Source organism: Meles meles, chromosome 4 (genome assembly GCF_922984935.1).
Source record: "Meles meles chromosome 4, mMelMel3.1 paternal haplotype, whole genome shotgun sequence".
Classification (NCBI taxonomy): Eukaryota; Metazoa; Chordata; class Mammalia; order Carnivora; family Mustelidae; genus Meles; species Meles meles.
The window spans coordinates 103949897-103972930 of NC_060069.1; the positions used below are offsets into that span (position 1 = coordinate 103949897).

The 23034-nt window shown below is 40.7% G+C and overlaps 1 protein-coding gene across 14 annotated transcripts in view; it reads right to left on the reverse strand.

Moving 5' to 3' along the window:
• The window catches only part of PHLDB2 (pleckstrin homology like domain family B member 2), a 113970-nt gene that overhangs the window by 53540 nt on the left and 37396 nt on the right, over positions 1–23034 (reverse strand). For all 14 annotated transcript variants that reach the window (XM_046002197.1, XM_046002191.1, XM_046002199.1 and 11 more), the window contains exons 3-5: positions 9869–10237; positions 4137–4280; positions 2757–2894 (exon numbers count right to left, since the gene is read on the reverse strand). In XM_046002197.1, coding sequence (XP_045858153.1) covers positions 2757–2894; positions 4137–4280; positions 9869–10237 — 651 coding nt within the window. The remainder of the gene's footprint in view (positions 1–2756; positions 2895–4136; positions 4281–9868; positions 10238–23034) is intronic.

The window sequence follows — 23034 nt, forward strand, 5'->3', positions numbered from 1 at the left end:
ACCAGCGTTTACAGGTCATGGGGCGCCATCGTTATAAGAGAACATGAGAATACAAGAGAAGAGGGTTCAGATTGGAGACAAACACTCTAACAACCAGTTTTATAGAGACAGAGAAATAAGAAAAGGGAACTCAAGTTGGAAAAACCAGAGAGAATGAGTAAGAGAAAGACAAGGAAAACCAGAAGAGGAGGCACCCAGAGGCCAAGGAGCAGGGTGAGGAGGGGCAAGTGCAAAGAAAAAGGGTTGTCCCCTGTCTTGAATGCTGCTCGGACATCTGATCACAAGGGGACTAAAAAACTTGCAGTGGGTTGGGCAGCACGGAGGTCTTTTATCATCTTACCAGGGACAAATCTGATGGAGAAGTGGGGGCCTAAACCAACTGGAGTTCGGTGGTGGGTAATTAGGAACTGAGGAAGAGGGCCCACAGTACAGGAAGAACACTGTTTGAAAAGCACGGCTCTGATGAAGAGAAATAGATAAGGCAATAGCTGGAAGGTAGTTTGTTTTTTAATAATAATAAAATGTAAAAATAATGTTGGCATGTTGGCAGTCAAAGTTCAGTAAAGAGGGGAAGGTTAGGGAAGTGGGGTATAGAAGAGCTGACCTGGAGACGGCAGGATGGAATGACATCCAGAGCACATCCCAAGCCACTTATCCTTGAAGGGGGGAGAGAAACCTCCTTAGTGGGGAAGGGATGGAACAGATTTGATTTCTCAGGGCAGTAGCTGGTAAGGTTATCTCGGTGAAGGAAAATGGACCAGAGGTTTCAACAGAGTGAAAGTGTGAAACAGCCGTGTCATAAGACAGTATAAATTTATTTGAAAATGCCACCAAGTGGTATTGAATCTCTATTTGAGTTTGGTGGTCAAAAATACATATAACATCATAACCAGAATACAACATCATAACTAAAAATACGTATAACCAGTCTGTTTCTACTTCCCTTGTTCTTCTCTGGAATCTCTCACTCAAAGCCAGTTTCTGCCATTTTTCACACCTGTGATGACAGACAATAATCCCACTTTCTAAGACCAACATATACCCAAACAGCTGCATGAGTTGGTCCTTTACTTCAAGCCCCCCAGGTCCCCTCTTCTATGCAGAGCCTCTGTCAAGCTTACCAGAACAATAATAGGAAGGATGGAGGTGGCCTCCTTTCTTGTTTTTATTTATGCCCCTGGAGATCCACCTCTCCTTTAGAGCCACAGAATATAACACGACTTTCCCTAGGAGGTGGGATTAAGCATTGAAACCACTTGCTTCACTTTTGTGTCTCATGCTAATGATGGAGACAAATAGAATTTTCAGGCCATGCCATGTGTGGGCTACACAAAGATTAATAACTACATGGATAGGGAAGGCAGAAAGTCTCATAGAGAACATGATACCCATTCTTCTGTCCCACAAGTTTACCAGTAGGACATAAAAATAAATACTAATAAGCACCCCAAACAAAGACATCTCATGGTTTCCACAGTTTCTTGCTGTTACCAGTGCAGAATCTTGGAAAACCAGAAGCATCCTTTACTGCAGATCTAGACAATCAATCCTTTAACTTGGTTTTGGGCTTTTAAAGAAAAATATACCAACTACCCAAATGGATTATTTACTATTTCAAAGTCTGGAGCTAGAAGAATATACATAAAACTTAATGTGAAAAAGCTGGGTAGTTAATCTCGACAAGCAGGCAAGCAAGAAATTGATGTGTAGCTGTTAGTCTGACATCAATTTCTGACAATATCACTTTGAGCTCATTCTCTGGCACCAAGATCAAATGCCCTTATTTATAGGTCTCAAACAAAGAAGAGCCTAAAAAGGAAGCTGCATTCAGCAAAAATCCTTTCCACATACTACCCACCAGAACTTACTCAAACTGATTTTTTTTCCCTTTTTCTCAACTTAGTGGAGAAGATAGTGAGCAAGGAAGAAATATGTTCAAGTTCGTTTGCATTTTCCCTCCGGAACTGGAATTTCATTTTTTTAGGCTTAGTTTAGCTGTAACTTAACTCAAAATGTGAGAGAAAAGTAAAATACTTCCCAGAGGAAATAAACAAATAAACAGACAAAAACCCAACTACAACCCTGAATTCTAAAAGCTGCGAGTAATTTTGCCCTAGTAGGTATCAGCTAATATTCAGGTTGTGGCCCGAAATGTATGAGGGAGACCTTTTCCAACATAAGTGTCAACCGTGTTTCATGGATATTTTCCACCTGGCAGTGTGTGAGGATTGCCGGACAACTCCAGTGCATCTGTCAAAGAGCAGTGCCCTTGCACTGAAGACAATGGTTAGTCAGGACAGGGGCAATGAACGGTTCCCATTCAGATTTTTAATAAACAGAGAAATGAAAAAGAAAAAAGGCAACAGCATTTGAATGTACTTAAGTCATCCCCACGGGATACAAGTGATTAAGAATAAACTTCTTATGCTAAAATAAATCTTTAAAAAACACAACACAATCAGAAGAGCAGAAAGCCTGTTGGAAAAAAGCGATTCACTCATCTCAAGTAGGTTAAGCTGTCAGGAATATCAACTCAAAAGTTCTATGGGCTCTAGTCCCTTAGCATCCATAGCTCAGTCCCTGACAGTTCTTTGTGAAGAACTTACCTCATCTTAGGACTTTCGTCTAGGACCACTGTCTCCAGGAACATGACACACAAATCCCAAACCATGGGAATTCATACAACATTTAAATTTGACCAAATGGAACCACCATATTGCCCCTAAAAATTGCATTCAAATATACTTTTCTCTTACCTTGGTCTTTTCACCAACGATGTTCTTTTCCAGTTCTGCTATTTTCCGATTTAGATGATCCAAAATTTCCTTCTCTTTCATAAGTTCAGTTGTTTCGGATTTCTGTTCTCCGTCCAAAAGAGCACATTCCATATCCAACTGAGGACATAAAACAAAGCTCAGAGGTGTTTCACCTTTGGAGAGATTCTCAATTGCCCACTTTAGAGGTGCATTTTTAACAGCCACAACTTTCAAAAAGTACTATGGTATCAGCCAGACTGTAGGCTCTAGAGAACACTCCAGAGAGTTTAGGTGAAACTCAGAATTCCTATATAAGAAAGCTGGACAGCCTGCGATATATTTCCTAAGAAATCTACCTATCATTTAATTTTTCTACGATAACTCCCTTTCTGCTAACTTCTCAATAATATTTTGCCTATTTTCTCACATTCAGACTCAAGCACAAACCATCTTGGGAGCAGCTGTGTCTGTCTTTGTCCACAGAGCTTGGGAAGTGAAAATTACACCCAGCCCAACATGCAAGCGATGCATTCCTAGCAATGACAGCAGGAGGGATGTCCAGGGTCTGTGGATAAAATGACAGGTGAGCAGTCCCCTTCCACTTATAGCTGTCTGCATCATCTGTGAGTATATACATGGTAGGCAGAATCATTTGCTCCATCTCACTCCATAGAGTTAGTATGAAAATGTCCCCCTTTTTCTTGTTATATAATAGACTATGTGTCTGTCTCCTCTCTGGTTTGCAAACCTCTAGAAAGCTGGGTCTATGTTTTATTCATATATAAAACCCCCTATATTCTGACACGATGTCCAGCTCATAGTAAGCATACTCAGGAAATGTTTGTTGGATTTGAACACAGACACCTCAATATATGGGACCTCAATTGACAGATCTGTAGCAAGTCAGAGAGCATACACTAGTTAAGACAAAACTGGCTATACGCAAAGTACATCAAAAAAGTCTCATCTGGGGCGGCTGGGAGCTCAGTCATTAAGCATTTGCCTTTGGCTCAGGTCATGATCCCAGGGTCCTGGCATCGAGCCCCACATCAGGTTCCCTCCTCCGTGGGAAGCCTGATCTCCCTCTCCCACTCCCCTTGCTCGTGTTCCTTCTCTCACTGTATCTCTGTCGAATAAATAAATGAAATCTTTAAAAAATAAAATGTCTCATCTGACTTAAGGAAAAAAAAAAGACAAGGAAAAATCTTTTTTAAAAAAGGTATTTTTACCCTAACATGGACCCACGGAAAGAAAATACTAACTCATGTTGATTTCTATGTATTCTGCTTCCAAAGCTATGCCTTAATAGGCAGTAGTATTTTTAAGCTAAAGAAAAGTGAGAAAAAAGAGAGGGGTAAAACACCAACTCCTGTTTTATACCTCTCTGGAAGATTCATCCATCTGGTCATTGATATCTTTGATTTTTTGTTCAAGTTCCTCGAGGTTATTCAGAATTGCTATCCGGGTCTCTTCCATTGCTGCCAACTCGTGAATCCTTTGTTCTTCGTTTATACCCTCGGGGGTCTGCAATTAATCAACACAGAAAAGGGCTATTCACACTTCAATTCCAGAATCGCCCAATTTACACACCAGTAGGAACTCTGGGGTTTCACAGTCTCAGTGCCTCTTTGGATTCTAAAAGCATCCTTGTGATTGTTCTGTTGCAATTCTGCATTTTCCCACAAATCCTCAGCAGTGAGGGTCTTAAGTTACCTCACACAAACCAAATTAAATTCACCCATTCATATTCTTTTGAAGTTGAAATAACTAAGTTGGTACAGATGAGGAAGTTGTGGTCCATAGAGATTGTAGTGATTTCTCTTAAGGTCACAGAGAAAAGTTTGGCACAGCAAAGAACTAGAATCTAGACAAGACTTTTGACATCTTCCTCAGGGATCTTTTGGGCATGATGCTACCTTCATTCCAAGCTCCATATTCTCTCCCATCTCCAAGTAAGCACTGCTCCTACAACAGTTTCCCAAATCTCTAGCCATCTCCTGGGCCCCACCACTAGGGTTATCTATGAATGTGCATTCATGCTTATTTATCTCCTTTCTAATACATGGTGGAAAAGCAAGGACACGATATGCTTGGCCCCTCTCACCTCAGTGTTCCTTGAAGCTAAAGACCAGGATAATACAGGCCTTATTACTGTGGTGATTCCCCAAATCGCTGAAAGCTATACACTTAATATGACATTAATTCATGTTTCACTTCTTGTGTTCACACGTTACTTAACTGTATTCTACAGCACCTTCTTCCTGTATAATGTTTAAGACACTAACTGGGCCAGTGGGCTTTTCTGACACAAAATATGACACTGGTCTCTTCACGGAAAAAAAACTTGAGTTCCTTGGGAAGGAATGAGAAAGTCAGGGAAAAAACTGAATAAGAGAGGACATACTTATACCCCTGAACAGAGTGATGACAAGTGCCCAGGGAAGAAAGGAGCATTTGGGATCATACACATGCAAACTGGGACTGCCTATTGTTTTAAGAAGAGAGTATAATGAATTGAAAATCGCCTCTTTCAGCCATTTCAGGTAGTTATCCTAGATATCAGCTGATCAGTCTTTCTGTAAGTCAGGGGATGCTGGGGTAGAGGTACATCACTTACTCAATTTTTATCTCTTTTTGAAAAAGAAATAATTTCTTTGCATTAGTAAGTCAGCCATGAAACAGTTTCACAATTGGACATTAAACACAGCAGCCTCAATAAGTAAATTATTGAAGATTACTCATTAGTCGGTGCCAAGAATATTCATATTAACCAAAGAAACCATTAACATTTGGTATGCCGCACGAAGTTCATTTGATTTATTTAATGATCTTGAAAATAACTTCAAGAAGAGAGCCAGCATGTGGCCTTCCTTATTCACAGTCTTTATTCTTTACCCTACTTCACTGCCCCTTAAGGAGATCAAACAATTGAGATGTCACAGTATCTCAGGGTGATTAGCAAAAGTAAGCAGGCCTTCCACACTTTGACATTTAGACTCCTAATTGCCATCTTAAATGCAGTATCTTGCCAACTAATAAAACAACCACGACCCTTTTATCACAATGAATCTCATTGTCTTAGTACTCAGGTGGCTGTTTTAGGGCATGAGGAAGGCCCGTAACAGTGAATGGCATTTCAGAATCACTGACGTGTAATCCTAGCAGGAAAGGCCCAAGAAGGCCAGTATCCTGTTGGGTCAACATTTCATATTGGGTTTCAGCTGCCAGCATGGTTTAAAAATATCTCTCACTGGTGCAAGTCAAGCATTAAGAGCAAACAAAAGCTGAGCAATCTCCACACCCTAAGCTTTCTAAGCAAGTGACGGGTGAAGAAAGGTGACAGTGGCGATTATAAACGTCTAACCCCAAGTTTCTAAACAACTGACCGCAATGGGCACCGTAGATAATAGACCATTTGAAAGGCTGTTTATAATCATCAGTGCTATCTAGGAAATGGTTGTTCTTTTTTGTTATTTATAAAGAGTAAAATTTTCAAAAGGCATTCCAAAACTGAATGGTTGGTGATGGAATGGGATGAGGGTACTGTTTACATACATAGGAGCATCCCCAAATACGCCATCTGTGAGGTAACCCGATCTCCACAGAGAAAGGGGAGGGAGGGCAGAAATGAGACACTTTGTTTCTGCTTTTCCCCCCCGCAAATCTTCTTAGAAACTCCTTGCAACCAGAGGAAGGTGCAAGTGTGACGTCTGTCCACCGTAGACAGAATGATTACTCAAAAAGAGAAGAGGGAGAAAATTCTCAAAGAACTTTTTTTTTTTTTTCTCAAATAACAATATGAGGTGACGGATGTTAGCTAAACTAAATGTGGCAATCATTTCACGATATTTGTAAGTCACGTCACAAGGCTGTACACAAAACACACAAGTGCTGTACGTCTGACTTACATCCTAAGACTACAGGAAAAAAGAACAGTGAGCTACTCTCAGCTTTCACCTCAGGTGCCAGAAGACAGGTTCACAAAAGCCAATTAAAATGAGCGTATTCCGGGGTGCCTGGGTGGCTTAGTCAGTTAAGCATCTGACTCAGTTTGGGTTCAGGTCATGATCTCAGGATTGTGAGATCGAGCCTGGCGGCAGGCTCCATGCTCAGTGGGGAGTCTGCTTGAGAGTCTCTTTCTCCCTCCCCCTCTGCTCCTCCCCCTTTGCTCTCTCACTTTTTCTCTCTAAAATAAGTAAATCTTTAAAATATTAAATGTGCATATTTCTAAGGTCATCTGTATCTTTATGTGTTAGCTAAAACTAAGTTCCAGAACAGTAAGTCTCAGGTTTCCTAAATATCATCAAAATCTTTGTTTCCTTAAATCAATGGATCTGTCATATTCTTCTCCTCTGCATTTGATCCTTAGATCAATTAATAACAAACACTGTCCTTTGCTAAGTAAATGAGTTAGTGAGCAGATTACTAAGAAGAAAAGCATCCAAAACAAATGCTCATTTAATAAAACACTCTTCTATCTGCTGTCCTGGGATGACATATATCTGTCTCCGAAAAGTCATACAGGCAAACCTCCGTCCTTGGAACTCATCCCCTCCCTCACTCCCTGCATAAGCTGCTGCGAGGTAACCAGAGGCGCCTTTGTTATTTCCTGTCTCTAAAGGATGCACAGTCTTACATGTCTGGCCACAACGGAGGTCGCTTTAAGCTTTACAGGCGTCCTTTTCCACAAAAGCATATTTGGTAATTAGAAACATCCGCCACGATCTGCCCATTTACACACCAGCAGCTCTCCTGTCCTAGCTCTCTTCAGCAGGAAACCTGCCTCCCAAAAGATGGTCCTTAGAGAGAGACACACAGCTTACTATTATACCAAAGTCTTGCAGCTGTCGACATTTAAATGAAAAGAGAGACAAGACTTCAAAGGAAGCCTAAGGGCTGATGAAAACAGCTCAAGCTTTCATATGGTGGGTCATTTACTTTGCTGAACACAACCAACTTTTGATTCTGCCCCCCATCCTAGTTTCTAACAGTTAGAACTTTCTGGCAAGGGAGACAGATGTCTTATTCGGAAGTACTTTCCACAGAGAATGAGTAAGGTCATTGTGGTCATTAGGAGAAAGAAGGACTGAACATTTCCAAGTCCTGATGCTGATGCTGGGAGAACTCAGAAGGTTAGTCCAGGATGGACTCCTGATGAGGAACACTGAGTAAAAAAGTCAAAACAAACACACATACTCCTCCTGAATAATACTCCAGGTGATAAACTTCCAGAATTTTGCACAAGATAATGTCTTTCTCTTAATCAGTTTGTGTCATTCTCTTACAACAAAAATTTAACTGATATATTTTTTTGTTTTGTTTTTGTTTTTGTTTGTTTTTCATTCTTTGGTCATAATTGCCAAGAATCTCAGAATTGAACTTAATGGTCTTAGTTACTTACTTAATTAATCCTGTATACTTAAATAAATAAATTTTTGTGATTACTATTTTTGGTGTGTTAATTTTATTCCAATAAAGCTTATATCTTCTTGTCACTCTCTTAAATCCTTTCTAGAAAAGAAGTAGAATTTATTTTGATTTCATAGAGAAAAGATTCTCGGCACACTTAGGTAGCTAGTCAGTTAAGCGTCTGACTCTTGATTTTGGCTCAGATAATGATCTTGGGGTCATAAGATCAAGCCCCAGACTGGGGTCTGCCCTGGGCATTGAGCCTGCTTAAGATTCCTCGCTCTCTCTCCCTCTACCCTCTCTTTGCATACTTGCACACACTCTCTGTCGCTCTCTCTCTCTTAAAAAAAAAAAAGAATCTTAACCTGTGTGAAAAAAGTTACACCAAAAGATTTTCCTCTAATTCCATTTAAGAAATCCTCAAATTTGGAAGACATTTTGAAATCAATATATTACCAGAAGACTAAGTAATAATGACTACATATGGATCTTAAACACTTACACATCTAAAAAATATCATAAGTACACATATTTACTTACTTGTAAGTGTTTAAGACCACTCATGATAAAAGACTAATTTCCTTACAAATAACTCTAATGACTTAGTAAAAACAAGATAAGAAATTTTTAAAAAATGAGTGAAGAACATGAGTAAGTGGGTCAAAACACAAATTCACAACTAAAAATAAGAAAGGATGTCTAACTTTATGCATAATTAAGGGCAAGCAAATTAGACACCAATTAATTTAGCATATTGAAAAATTTTGAAAATGTGCAGCCTTGGCAAGTGTATGGACAACAAGGCATGCTCACAAACTGTTGGTGAAAGTGTCACCTGGAAATACGCAGTCTTTCCAGAGTATCATTTGGAAGTACTGATTAAAATGAATAACACAGGGGAGCCTGGGTGGCTCAGTGGGTTAAAGCCTCTGCCTTTGGCTCAGGTCATGATCCCAGGGTCCTGGGACTGAGCCCTGAGTCGGGCTCTCTGCTCAGCAGGAAGCCTGCTTCCCTTCGTCTCTCTTTGCCTGCCTCTCTGCCTACCTGTGATCTCTCTCTGTCAAATAAATCAATAAAGTCTTAAAAAATATAAAAAAAATTAAAATGAATAACATACAAACTCTTTGATCCAGCCATTCCAATTTTAGTAAGTGAACTTAAAGATACATTTGCACAATATTCGCTGCATATACATTTTATTAGTAAAAAAGCTAGAAACAATTTAAATCGTATTTCCAAACAATAGAATACTAGTCAGCTATTAAAAAGAATGAGCCAGAGCTGTGTGTACTAAAATGCAAAAATGTGCAAGACGATTAGTGAGGCAAAGAAAAAGGGCAGAACACTGTATGTTTGCATCTGTGCATCCATGCCTGTGGCCGTAATATACACAGAAATATGAAGAAGGCAGGTAAGACACTTTGGTGTTTATTTCTCAGGTATGCAACCAGGAGGGGGCAGAGAAAAGAGAAACTTCCTTCTTTGGAGTTTTCTGTACTGCTACAATTCTTACGGTGCGTGTTTGTTACTTAAGAGTAAACGCCCTAATTTGCTGCACCTCATTTAGCTAATTACCTCTTAAATTGAGGCTTCACTGAAAACATTTTGGGGAAAAAAGTATAGCAAAGCCTCTCATCTCTGGACCAAAGCAGAAGCAGAGCCCCGGGCCCTAAATCCTGATCTTTGTGCTCTGTCGCCTTTACCTTGGGTAGAATGCTAAGATAAGCAGACTCGCTGGACGTTTTCAGGAAGGCAGGCGTGAGGTCCCTGAGCAGCTCATCATTCCTGATGCTCCTGGGGGAAAGGAAGCCGGCACCGCTCTGCCCCTGCCCGACGCTCCCGAAGACCGCCGAGTCGGCATCGTGGAGAGAGCCTTTCGGGTGGCATCTGTACCTGGTGTCAGGGCTCACCACGGCTTCCTCAAACACGGACTCCTCGTCAGACAGCTGCAGCTTCTCAAGCTCCTTGTTGATCTTCTGCACGTCGGCTACGGTGGTGCCGGTGGACAAGTGACTGTCAGGCTTTGTGTATTCAGCACAGAGACTGAGGATCGTCTCCAGGCGCTGTCTCTCCTAGAACACAGAAGAGGAGACGGTCAGAGAGTTTGTGACAATGCAGGCAATCACAAAGAAAAAGATCGAAGAGGCTGGGACCGCTGGTGATTTCATCCCACAGGCAAACCCACAGTCAGGGGGCTAGTGATGAGTTTCCGTCACCTTAGATGGATGTGTTTAAGGATCCAGGTGAAACCCTGGGGAAAAATGCCTGATTTTCTTCCCAAACTCAATTTGGGCTTTCCCCTCTCCTTGGATGTCCCAGTGTGGATCCTCCCACGTAGCAGCCCGAGGTAAGCCTTTTCTTGATTTATTAGTTCTCTGAACACTTCAAAGTTGTTTTTGTTTTTTTTAAATCTCCTTTTTAAAAAATGTTCACTCCTTCCTTCTCTACCACTCTACCTCCAACATATCTGGCTCTGTCATCCCTATCGACTTAACACTGGTGCTTCAAGTTACTTCTCTAGCATCCTAGAGAAATAGACACACAAAAAGAAAAATACTACTTAAAGAATCTTCTAATTTAAAAGAATTTTTTTCTTGACATGCCTCAAATTTTTCAGTACTTTTCTTATGCCTTATCATGCGATAAAGGTCTTTTCTACCAATTTCTCACATGGGTAATTAAAACTGTAAAGAATTAGAAATGTTGCATAAAAATGAAAAACTTTTCATGTCACATCCAGATAGAAAGACAGCAATGTATTTCAGATTCTGAGATCATTTTGATTCGATTTAACTGGAACATGAAATGATATAGTTCATTTGCTTAAAGAAAATCAATATATAGGCCATTGATGTCTATAATGGTACTATTTCTTCACCAAGCTCCCCATACAAAACAAGTGCATATTTATGGTTTTGACTTAAAGTAAATTCTCTACATATTTTTGAGCAATAGGATATAATTTATGAAATGTTTATCATAAGCCTCGACAGCACTGTTTGGGGTGAGGAACCTTAATGTCTCTGCTCTCACATTAATTCCAAGGCCAAAGTGAAAAGAAAAGATAACAACAATAACAACAAAAAACTGTTGTGATTACGTTTACCACATTGGGAAAAAAAATCAAAAGCCTACCGTAGAAAAACATTTTCTAAGCTGGTTACCAGTAACAAAGTAGAGAATTTTAAAGTAGCACCAGGCTGCTGTTTGCAATTTCTGATTGCAGCTAATTTGTAAAGACAAAATTCTGAAGGTACTCAGTTCTTTGCCAGTTGAAGGACTGACTATCCAATAGCTAAGTTAAAGAGAAACAGAGCAACATAATGCCTTGGTTTCCATTAGATACACTAATTAAATGACAAGATAGAAGTCATTTAAGTTGTAGCTGACTTTTCTCTGTCCTCTATAAAGTTTGCCCGCTTCACCCCTGCAAAAGCAATAGCTTGATCAAAAGGACTATCACACTGGCTCCTATGAGCCCCGACCTCCCATTCACTGCCTGAACTTGTGGCCTCCTGCTGCAGCTCCGTCCTCATGGCCTCGTCCCAGGGCAGGCACTCATCCCACATGCTTCTGCACCCACCCTGTCCATCCAGGAGCCCCTGGCTTATTTATCTCTGCAGCTGCTGCCAGCTGCCAAGCCCTACCCACCTCAGCTTTAGGGGGAGGGAGTTGGAGGGGGGCACACCATTCACCACTTTACTTTAAATTTCTCTAAGGAGGGAAGGAAGTTTACATGGGAATATGCAAAAACCACCTGCAAGGGCGTACTTAAGGAGGGGGACAGGAACAGATGCTGTATTTTACCCCTTCTCAACAGCATCTGCATGAGAAGCTAATGCTAATCCCCAAAGGAAAGTTCTCTTTCTGCCATTTAGGTGACTTAAGTTGAAGCATCTAAAAACTCCGTCTTTACTGACGACCTTTATAGATCGCAGTGTGTATACATTAGCCTGGATATTAATTATGATGTGGGATTATCTGAAAGTTGTCAATTCCCCACTTACCAGGGCTTCAAAACCACGGAAGGCACTTCTGCCTCGTCTGTAATACATAGCAAAATTCCTCCCACATCTCTTTCCCAAAATAGTTTCTGCTGCTGCCAGTGCTCTTGCTTAATTCCACAGGGAATAAATGATCCCAGCCTTAAGATGAATGCTATTTCAGACAGTGAAACGCAGTATTCAAAGGCTTGTGCACAGGAAGTGTGGTTTACTGGTATGTGCTTCTCTCTATTCTTATCACCCCATTCACAGCCAATCTGTCCAGGCTTGAATCACACACGCACACACACACGCAGCACGGCTGCCTGTGAGTCTCAGAGAAATCCAGGCTGCGCTGAGACACGCTGAGCTGCACTGAAGAAAAATAAACTGATGTCAAGATGTACGTCAGAAGAAAGTCTGCAAGGCATTTCAGAAGGCACTACATGCAGCCTTTTAAGGAAAACCCTGTACAGACGTACTCTCATAAAATCACTCTCCCCCGAGCCCTCTTCACTCTGGAGTCTTGTTCCTTCCCATCCATCACTCCAATATTCTCCCCGCTAGGAGAGCCTAAAACCAAGGCACCTATTCCACACCAGCAGACCTTTGAGAACCAAACAGGGCACTATGAATAGTTAGCAGGAACGTCAAGCTCCAAACTTCATCTGGCATTTCACCTGGCAACCTGCCAAGTTGAAAGGGCCACCCTCTTGAAGATGTTCAATTCCTGCCCACCTCTCCCAGCCAGCATTCTGCAGCGTGTTCTTTTGAAAAGGCCTAGGCATCTAAATGGCACGAAACATGGGTACTATGACTTTGAAAAGTAGGTCATTTGAATCAAATTATTTTAAATGCATTTCTTAATCTCCCTCTCTGTTTTCCCTTTCCTCCTCTCCATATACCACATATATAGAAGAAAGATTTGAAGGGGACACAGGATCTTAAAATAGATACCGGAAGAAAATGCTGTATAATTCTTTCCCCCAGCAATTAAAAAAAAAAAAAAAAGAAAGAAAGAAAGAAAAGAAAGCTGTAGACTGAATGTATTTTGACTTCAGAGCTTTCTTTCTTTTTCTGAGGAATATGTCTGGCAGTGCCTCTCTCTATAGCCCTTAGTCAGAGACCTCTCCCATCCCCCAGCCCCATCCATCCCCTGGTAATCAACAGCAGCCAGTCTGGGCCACAGCACTGGAAATGCAGTGCAGAGGTAAATCACATAGAAAACAGTTGCCTGATACCCACGAAGGCAGTAGGAATCTTTGTTGAACTCCTTGTGTTAAAATTAACTATGTTGGGTCACTCATTACATAAAAGCAAGGGTCAAGTTTTAATGGCTAGAAATAATTTAGTCGAAAGAAGGTATTTTTTCTCAAGAGGACCTGTTGTAACTGCTAAGTATGACTTTACTTCTCTCTCCTGTCAACCCTAGTGATTCAATATCTCCATAATCACCAGTTCATCAAAGATCTATTAAGTTATTCTCAGGCTGTTATTGTGCTGGAGACACAAGGACGGGAAAAGACAACATTTCTACCCTTACCTCTTTAGCAGAAGGCATAAAGAGTTAGTCAATCAAAGACAAGGGTGCTAACAGATTTACAGAAAACCAATAAATTCACAGGTAAGGAAGTAGTGGACAAAAATTACAGAAAGACAAATCTGAGTTGAGACCCTGGGATAAATGTGAGTCTGTGTGGCCTGCTGGCCAGAGCGGTGGCTGGGCAAGTCTATAAAGGAACCGTATAAGCAAAGGGGTAGAGCGTGGACTAAAGAGCATGCCATGATCGGCAACTGCCGTGTGGCTGCAAAGATGGGCTTCTGTGGAGGAAGAGGGACGAGGTACACGCAGAGAAGTGCGTCAACTCTCTCTCTCTGTATATCAGGACTTAAGCAATCCCAACAACCCTAAATAAAGAACCAGCAAGAGTCAGAGAACCTGGTCTAAAAGTGGATGGCAGAGAGATGGAGCCCACAGCACGTAAGCAGAATTTCCAAGATTCCATGAGCGAATTCTGATGTCTCATTTAGGTAGGAAAATGAGGGGGAAAAACAGAGCGATGGTTAAGTCTTTTATGTGAGTCTTTTTGTTTTTACAGATAAACCCCTTGGGGTAGTAACCAGGGCTATGATGATCAGTTCTTGTCTTTTTGGACACAGGGTAAAACAGTTTTTCAGTCTCCTACCCCTAAACTTGATGTAAGTGTCAAACTTGCATTGGCCAATGACATGTGAGAAGCAATGGGTGTCCCTTCTGCCTGGACGGCCAACACATGATCCATTACCTGTCTTGCTTGGCCATTGCAGAGTGACACTCCAAATGGTGCTGGCTCCCTGAGCCTTGACCTCGAGCAAGGAAATAGGGAGCAGAGGCCTCATTTAACCCATGCTGGCCATGGAGAGGGGAGGAGAAAGAGACCTATGCTGTTTTTAAGCCTGAGATAATTTTTTTCTTTTGTTTTCTCCACAGAAGCCCATTATGATTGATAAGCCTTGCTTAAGTTCAAGCAGGTAACAGGCCCAAAGTTTGGAGACAAGAGCCTCAGAGATCCTACTAAAGGCAGCTCATTTATTTACCGTGTAATAAGGAATTTGCTTTGCCCAAAGGGAGGTCTGGCTTTCACTGTTGGACTGTGGGCTTCTGGAAGGTAATCTATGTCATACCTGATTGGATTATCTTTGTTTAGGACACAGTGGGGCACTCCTGATAATCAGTCTCAGGGGGAGGGCTGGCCACTCCAGAAGGACAATCGTGTGATTTTTGTGTGGGGGCCTGGGAGTCACACGGTGTCCATCAACGTAGTGATGAGATTAACCAAGTAGACAATCAATCAGTCATGCCTACATGATGACGTCCCCCTAAACACTCCGGACACTGAAGCTCAGAAGGTCTTTCTTGGCTGCCCACGCTCCATGGGTACTATCACACAACAGCGTAGGTAGCATACCACATCCTGACTCCACAGGGAGAGGGCAGAGGAAGCTTTGCATATGGAACCTCCTAACTCAGTCCTCTGGCTGATCTTGATCTTTGTCCTTTCCTGTAATAAACGATAATCCTAACTACAACAGCTTTCAGTGGGTTCTGTACGTCTTTCTAGTGAATTCATGAACCTGTGGATGGTTCCTGGGAACTCTCTGAACTTGTGCTTGGTATCAGAAGAGAGGATGGTCGTATATGGAGACAGCGCCCTTTCACCTTGTAACTGACCTTCATGTTTATCCAAACATTGCTCTGGTATTATTTTTATCAGTTTAGGACAACTGATCTAAGAAAGTGTATATGTAAGTAAGGAGTTTTTATTTTTTTTTGGTTTCACAAATTATCTTCATCTGTGTCAGTGTAATGTCTAGCTAAGAACATTTTATCTTCCAGTCTACCTGGGAAGTCTACCTTCAGACTTGTGGTCTGGGCAGCGCTTCATTCTGCCATCCATTGTTTAAAAAGCATGTGTGTATGTGCCCCATCAGAGGGTTGCTCTGGAAAGAGGTCCATCTTACAAATGAAAGAACAATGGCTTGTGTGACGTATCTGTTCTGGAGGCAAGTTCAAGTCATTTGAAGACTTACTAAATAATGTGACAGCTATGAACTGATCGGCAAGCATTTGCTACAGGAAGATTACTATGAGGATTTTGCATCAACTATACCTATTCTGGCTCCATGATAATGGAAAACCAGATGCTGAGGGAGAGTAAGGCATATGCAGATAACTAGGACACCGCTTAACACTCAGTGATTTTTCAGTACTTATTTCTCAAATATAGTCAATAAATCCCAATACACAAGAGCACTGCCTAAGGAGATCAAGGTCATCCTGCGCAATGCCCTAAGTTTCCCTCCTCTACCTCTTTTTATATATCTGGTCCTCCTTTCTTCATGGTACCACAGCAGCTAAGAGCAGGAACTCTGGAGCCTCAATGCTGTTTCCATAGCTACTTGTGAGGCTCTGGGCAAGTCATTTAGCTTCTGTGGGTCTTAGTTCCTCATGCATAAAGCAAGGAATTACTAGAGTATCTATCTTGTAGGGTGTCATGGGGGATTTAAAACACAAACAAATATGTATATATGTACATATATATATACACACACATACACATACATATATATAATACACACACACACACACACACACACGCTTCTTGAACACAGTATACACAATCTAAGTTAGCACAGGGATCTAAGGAGAGTCCCTCAGTCTTCCCAAGGTAAAGCCCTCTACCTGCCTCACTGCATCTCTATGCCCTCCCATTATCCTTACGGTTTCGTTTCACCAATTTCCCCTCCCCTACATGCTTATTTCCTCTCTCGAATCCTTTGCCTCTGTCTGCAAATGTACTCAAGTCCTCTCCTTCTCCCGCCGCCCCAGATAATAAATTATCCTCATCACATTACCCAGCAGATTTACTATTCTGCTTCCTTACTTCCCTTCACACCTCCACATATTCCCAATCTCAAAGAAGTCGCCAAAGCTCAGCATTTCACTTCCACCATTCCCAGCCCTTTGCAATCTAGAATAGTGTATCCTGCCTTTGTGCAGACTAGACACTCTGTAAGAGAAGGGGCACCTCCCACTTCTCCAGGAAAATTCCAAGTACAGTGAGCAGAAAGGAGAAACGCTTTGAAATAATGGTATCAGGACTCTACAAAGAAATCTCAGTGCTTCTCTCTGTAACCATGTATTGTAAGGATCTGTGGATAAATCGACTTCTTTCTCTCACACAAAACCACCGGGCTTTCAGAGCAGAGTCTGTGTCTAAGTTTGATTAAGTGGAAAGAACAAAGATTTGGATTTGAAATTCTGGAACGTACCAGACCTGTAAACACAGAAGTTCTTATCAGGTTCAACCCTCTGAGTTTCTATAACCTGGTCTGTAAAACAGAGACGATAAGATCAGCACCTGCCCTAGGCTTCTTGGGAGGAATCAATAAAGGAGTGTGTGTGAGAATGTTTAAAGTCTAAGTTGGTTCCTGTCACAAGGCAGGTGCTCAGTGTTTGTTATCAATGATTAGAGATGCTTTCCATAAAAAATTGGAAGTGAAATTGATAGTTGTCTTGTGGGTCCCAGAGAATCATCACTAATACAGGAAGGAGTCCCGCCTTATGCGAGGGGGATATGTTCCAAGACCCTCAGTGCATATCTGAGACCACAGATAGTACTAAACCCTATCACAGTAAGAGATTAACAACAATAACCAATAATAAAATAGAATAGTATAACAATATATTGTGATAAAATTATGGATGTGGTCTCTCTCTCTCTTTCTCTCTCTAAGTACTTATTGTACTGTACCCACCTTTTTTATGATGAAGTGAGATGATAAAATGCTTACATGTGATGAAGTGAGGTAAATGGCATAGGTTTGGTGACCTAACATTAGGCTACTACTGACCTCCTCCTGATGGTGGGTCAGAAGAAGGATTATCTGCTTCTAGACCGAGGTTGACAGCGGGTAACTGAAACCAGGAAAAGCAAACTGCAAAGAAGGGGGGACTACTGTATTAGTTAACAAGCAAACCTAGCAGCTGAATCCAACTGTTCTCAGGGAAAGGCAATACAGGAAAATATCTAATGCAGCCAAATGTCTCCCTGAAAAATTCACAGATCTGTGGGGCTCTTTGGCCAGTCTGGAAGGAGAGAAAAATCCTCTACTGCCCAAAATTCCCTCCCTGGGGTGAATCACATGCCTGAACTTCTGGCAACAGAGCTCTGCCCTGTTACCATTGCAACCCGGGGAGGAAGAGATCTTTTCAGTCACTCCGTGCCCTTTGGTCACTCTAGCCCCACCATCACAGAGCAACATATATTCCCCATACCACATTAAGTCCAGCAGAGTAACTTCTAGAAATAACTACCCCCCCAAATCCATGCTCCTCTCCAATGCACACAATTCATACTTGACATAAAACCCAGATTTTTATTTCACATTTCCTCTGACTCTACCTTACACTCCCAAGATTATCAGTGTTCCTGCCCTATGAGTACACGCATCATTCAAATACCTGAGGAACTTATCATATCCTGTCTTTGCTCATACTCAGACAAAGAAATTCAGTTCTTTTAATCTCATTTCATAATCAACCCCTCACACTCCAGATTTTTTTTTTAATTACTATTACTCACTACTGCGTCAACATCTCCCTTAAAGCTACTTGTCCTTACTGCAGTCCTTACCCACTGCCCTTTTTTGTGTCCCTATTTTAGGAGCTTGTAATTAAAAAATATATATGTACAAAATTAGTATATACTATTTTATGTTATCAATACATTTACTAAATAGATGATTATTAACATATCTAATAATTCGATAATATGAAATATGTTATATAAGGATATAAATTATATATATATATATATATATACACACACACACACACACACACACACACACACGCCGAGGTAATGTCGATTTTTATTTTCATCTACATCGAACATGTCCTAAAATACTATCACTTGACTTCATTGATCCTGTTACTCTTTAGACCAGGAATGTTTGCTTCAATTCGCTTTTTCCACCAACAGTTATTTCTTGCATTTGTGAGTAGACTCAAGTGAATCTCTCACTACAATAACCATCTAACTTAGATCTGCTGTATTTTCGTCCTTTTCCTAAGGGCTTTTTGCATCATTTTGCCATTTAAAATCAACTGGCAGACATACAAGTGATGAAAAAAATTTACTTGGATAAGATATCAGGGTTGAGCTGAACTATTCTTAAAATATTAATAGATATCGCTTCAAAGAAAGTGCTGATTATGAATGACTCCATAACATTGTTGCCTCAGCTCAGATAACTGAAGGGGGAAATCATGCACTTCTCCCTACAACTGAAAAGTACTGGCTACAAACAAAGGAAATTCATGTGATCAGTATAATCATAATTTCTTCATAGCATCTAAAGAAGTAAGCCAATTATTTTTCCTTGTACATAGGGTGTCAGAAGAAAATCTACAAGGTTCCTAGATCCCTTCTGTTTAAAAAATTTGTGCTTTTTCTACACACCATTAAGGAAAACACAACAAACGTCTAAAATGTTGTTGTTCATTTGCAATTTCACCTTGGCTTAACCGAGTTCCAGGGAATCTGTTTATTTGTTTGTTTCCCCTGAAGGATCATGGTTTATAAAATGCAATCCACTGAAATACTTGTAGAATTTTATGTAATATTTAATTTTTTCAATCCACAACTAAATCGCCACATTGGAAAATCTATCCTAAAAAAATTAAGGAACTCTCTTTATGCACAAAGAAGTTGGTAGAGTAAAAAAGTAGGAAAGTCTAACATGTAAAACACAAAAACAAAAACAGGTGGACTATCACACATCACCTGAAAGTTTTGTAAATGCAACTACTTGTGAGAGATATATTACATGGAAAATACCGTGTTCTAAAATTTATAAAAGCATGCTACAGTTCTATATAGAAAAAGGCAAAATAATGGAGCTCCTGGGTGGCTCAGTCAGTAAGCGTCTACCTTCGGCTCACGTCTACCTTCGGCTCACGTCATAGTCCTGGTCGGGGAGTCCTGGGATCGAGCCTCACAGCGAGCCCTGCATAGCGGCTTCTCACTTTTCCCTCTCCCTCTGCCTCTCTCCCGGGTTTGTACTCTCTCTTTGAAATAAATAAAATCTTTTAAAAATGCAAAATAAAGTGACAAGTCTTCTTTCTCTGCTTGAGATGTTAAGAAAGTAACTACATTTTCCTTGCTCCCAGAACAACTTTCAAAATTGTAATCTCTGCCTACCATGATTTAGGCCTTGGTCTTCATGATCTAATGGGAAAGACAGACTTTCAATATTCTGGCTCTCTTATTCTGTAATAAAAATGAGAGGCTAATACATGTCTGAGAAACTTATTCTTTTTCTATTTAGGCATTTTATTAAAATTGTCTTTTTTCAAAATCCAAATTACAATCCCAGAACTGGGATATGGTCTTAGCAATTTTGAATGAGAAACATCAATTTTTCCAAACCAAAATTCTTCAGCAGAACATGCCCCCATATACAGATTTCCCCCTTGAGGTCAATTAGACTTCACCAGAGCAAAGTTCTTGGCTGTTCTGAACTTTAAAAACTAATCTCCCTGACTCCTGCTTCTGGGAAGATGAGGTAAAGGTATTTTTCCCTATTCCTCCCACTGAGTGTAACTGAGAACCTTGGACACGTTTTGTATAAGACAAACAGAAGAAGACCAAAAGATGAAGAAAAGGCAGCAGATCAACTGGGCACCTAGGGACCCAGAAATAAGTTCCCTGAGATTTCCTTTACCTCATATATCCCAGACTTGAGCTGGAGAGAAGGCAATGACATGGAACATCCTAGTTCAATCTCCAAAGACTTATGCAGCAAGGAAGAAGGGAAACTCAAAGTATATGATTACATGTATGTAACATTCCTATGATAATAAAATTATAGCTCTGGAGAATAGACAAGCAGATGCCAGGGGTTAGGAGTTGCTGAGAGTAGGAGGAAAGTGGGGGGAGACTACAGAAGGCCTGCAGGAGGGATCTTCGGGTGTTCTATCTGCTCTGACTTGACTCTGATTTGACTGCATCAATGTTAATATACTAGCTGTGATATGAAAACTATAGTTTCGCAAGATGTTTGCATTGGAGGAAATTGGATAAGGGGTACACAGAATCTCTCTGAATTATTTCTAACAATTTCATGTAAATCTACAATTACCTCAAAATGAAAAAGAGATTAACTTTTCTGCAAGTGACTTCCAGTAGGTCTGCACATTCAAATGGCTGACAAAATCCTTCCAATGAAAAAGTGACGTTATGTTTCTACTGTAGTATGTGTTCTATAATTTTTTTAATCTAATCACAAATTTTCAAAGTATCCTTCAGAGCAGATATTCCCATAAGCTTTTCTAGAACCGGAGAAGAAAAATTCACCTCACAATGAGCCAGCACAGTCACTAGACCTATTAGTGGATGAAAAAATGTTTTAAAAGGTCGCTGAATAAATGGCTTTTAATTTAGATAATTTAGAATGGGGATCATTCTTCTACAAAGAAGCTCCAGTCATCCCCCATTACCCTGTCTGTATTGATACACTATATTTTCAATTTCCATCATATTTGTACCTTTTCCTGTGAATTTTATTTCCGAGCTTTATTTCTTTTTAGTCATGAACCTTCCTGTATGAATTTATCACCTTAAGAAAAGAAGGAGACTCGCTCCCTGGCTGACAGGGCAGTTGCCTCTTCGTCCAAGGTGTTTTCTGTATTTTTGTGCTGAGCCCAGAACGCTAAACTGCGTGAGGATTCACAGCACACATCCCTCAATTCTGAGCAGGAATCTTTAAATGTGTGGCGCCATCAAGAGGCAATAGCTTGTACTGCCACTGTAACAAGGACCTACCGTTGGCTCCCGTGTGTAGAGAAACCTGCTTTTAATAGCAACAGTCACAGACTAGTGTAACAAAGAATTATACGGAGACGTTGGCTCTGTGTTTCTCCAATGTGGAGTCACTAGATTATTGCTAAATGCTACTTTTTTTTTCCTTCCCATCACTCCTCTATGCACCTAGTGATCCAACTGAAGAAGAAAAAGATGTGATAACTCTTTTTAGTCTCAGTTAACTGAGGACAGTTGATACTCTTAATTTGCTAATGATTAATTCCTTCGATATGTACTAGACAACTACATACATGTGACAATTGGCCACTTAAAATACATAGAGAGAACGTCTGTACTTTATTTTCTGATGACCCAAAGTGATCTACCTGGACAGTAGTCTACTTCATACTTCTCACTACTTAGAGGTTTACTCTTATTTTATTATAAATGAAGGAAGTCTGCGTACAGAATGGACAGTTGATTTACGCAGGTAGAGAGCATCACCATTCTAAGCTTGTACTGTCTAATACAGCGTAATTATTTTCACTGTTTCATTAAGTTTCGTTTTTTAAGGAAGATTTTATTTATTTATTTGAGACAGAGAGAGCAAGAGAGAGCATGCATGTGAGTGTGTGGGAGGAGCAGAGGGGGAAGCAGGCTCTCCGCTGAGCAGGGGAGCCTGATACAGAGCTCGATCCCAGGACTCCGGGATCACGACCTGAGCCGAAGGAAGACGCTTAACCGACTGAACCACCCAGGTAACCCACAAAAAGGTTTCTGAACATAAGAAAATTTAAAATTGTACATATGGCTCACAATTATGGCTCCCATTATATTTCTGAGCTAGACCACTGACCATCAAGGTGAAAGGTACAGAATGGCAGAGAACTGACAGACTGAAATATTAGAGTCAAGGCTTCACCGAAATGAGTGAGTTGAGGGCTTATGCTAACTCTGAAGATTAAATAAGCTAATGTAACAATAGACATTCTGAGTCAGAATACAGAAAGTGAATCATAATTTCCAAATATCCCTTTAAAAAGTCTAAGCCACCAAGTTAATTTGGTCAGTAAACCAACCTCTCACCCTCTTGGAGTTTAACTGACCCACTCCCCACTAGTGCAACCATTTTTTAAAAATTACAACCCTGGGGCACCTGGGCGGCTCAGTGGGTTAAGCCTCTGCCTTCAGTTCAGGTCATAATCCCAAGGTCCTGGGATAGAGGCCCGCAGCTTCTTCGGGCTCTCCGCTCAGCAGGGAGCCTGCTTCCTCCTCTCTCTCTGCCTACCTCTCTGCCTACTTGTGATCTCTCTCTCTCTCTGTGTGTGTCAAATAAATAAATAAATAAAATCTTTAAAAAAAAAATTACAATTCTGCCAGGATGTAGCAGGGGGAAGGGCCACACCAGAAAGAGATCCCTTCCAAGTCCGTGAGACTGGAGAAAAAAATAATTTTCAATACTTAAGCTTGCCTTCAAATTTCAAACACATTCTTCTCAGGAAAAAAAAAAAAAAAGATTAATATTATGGCTAGGTTGCA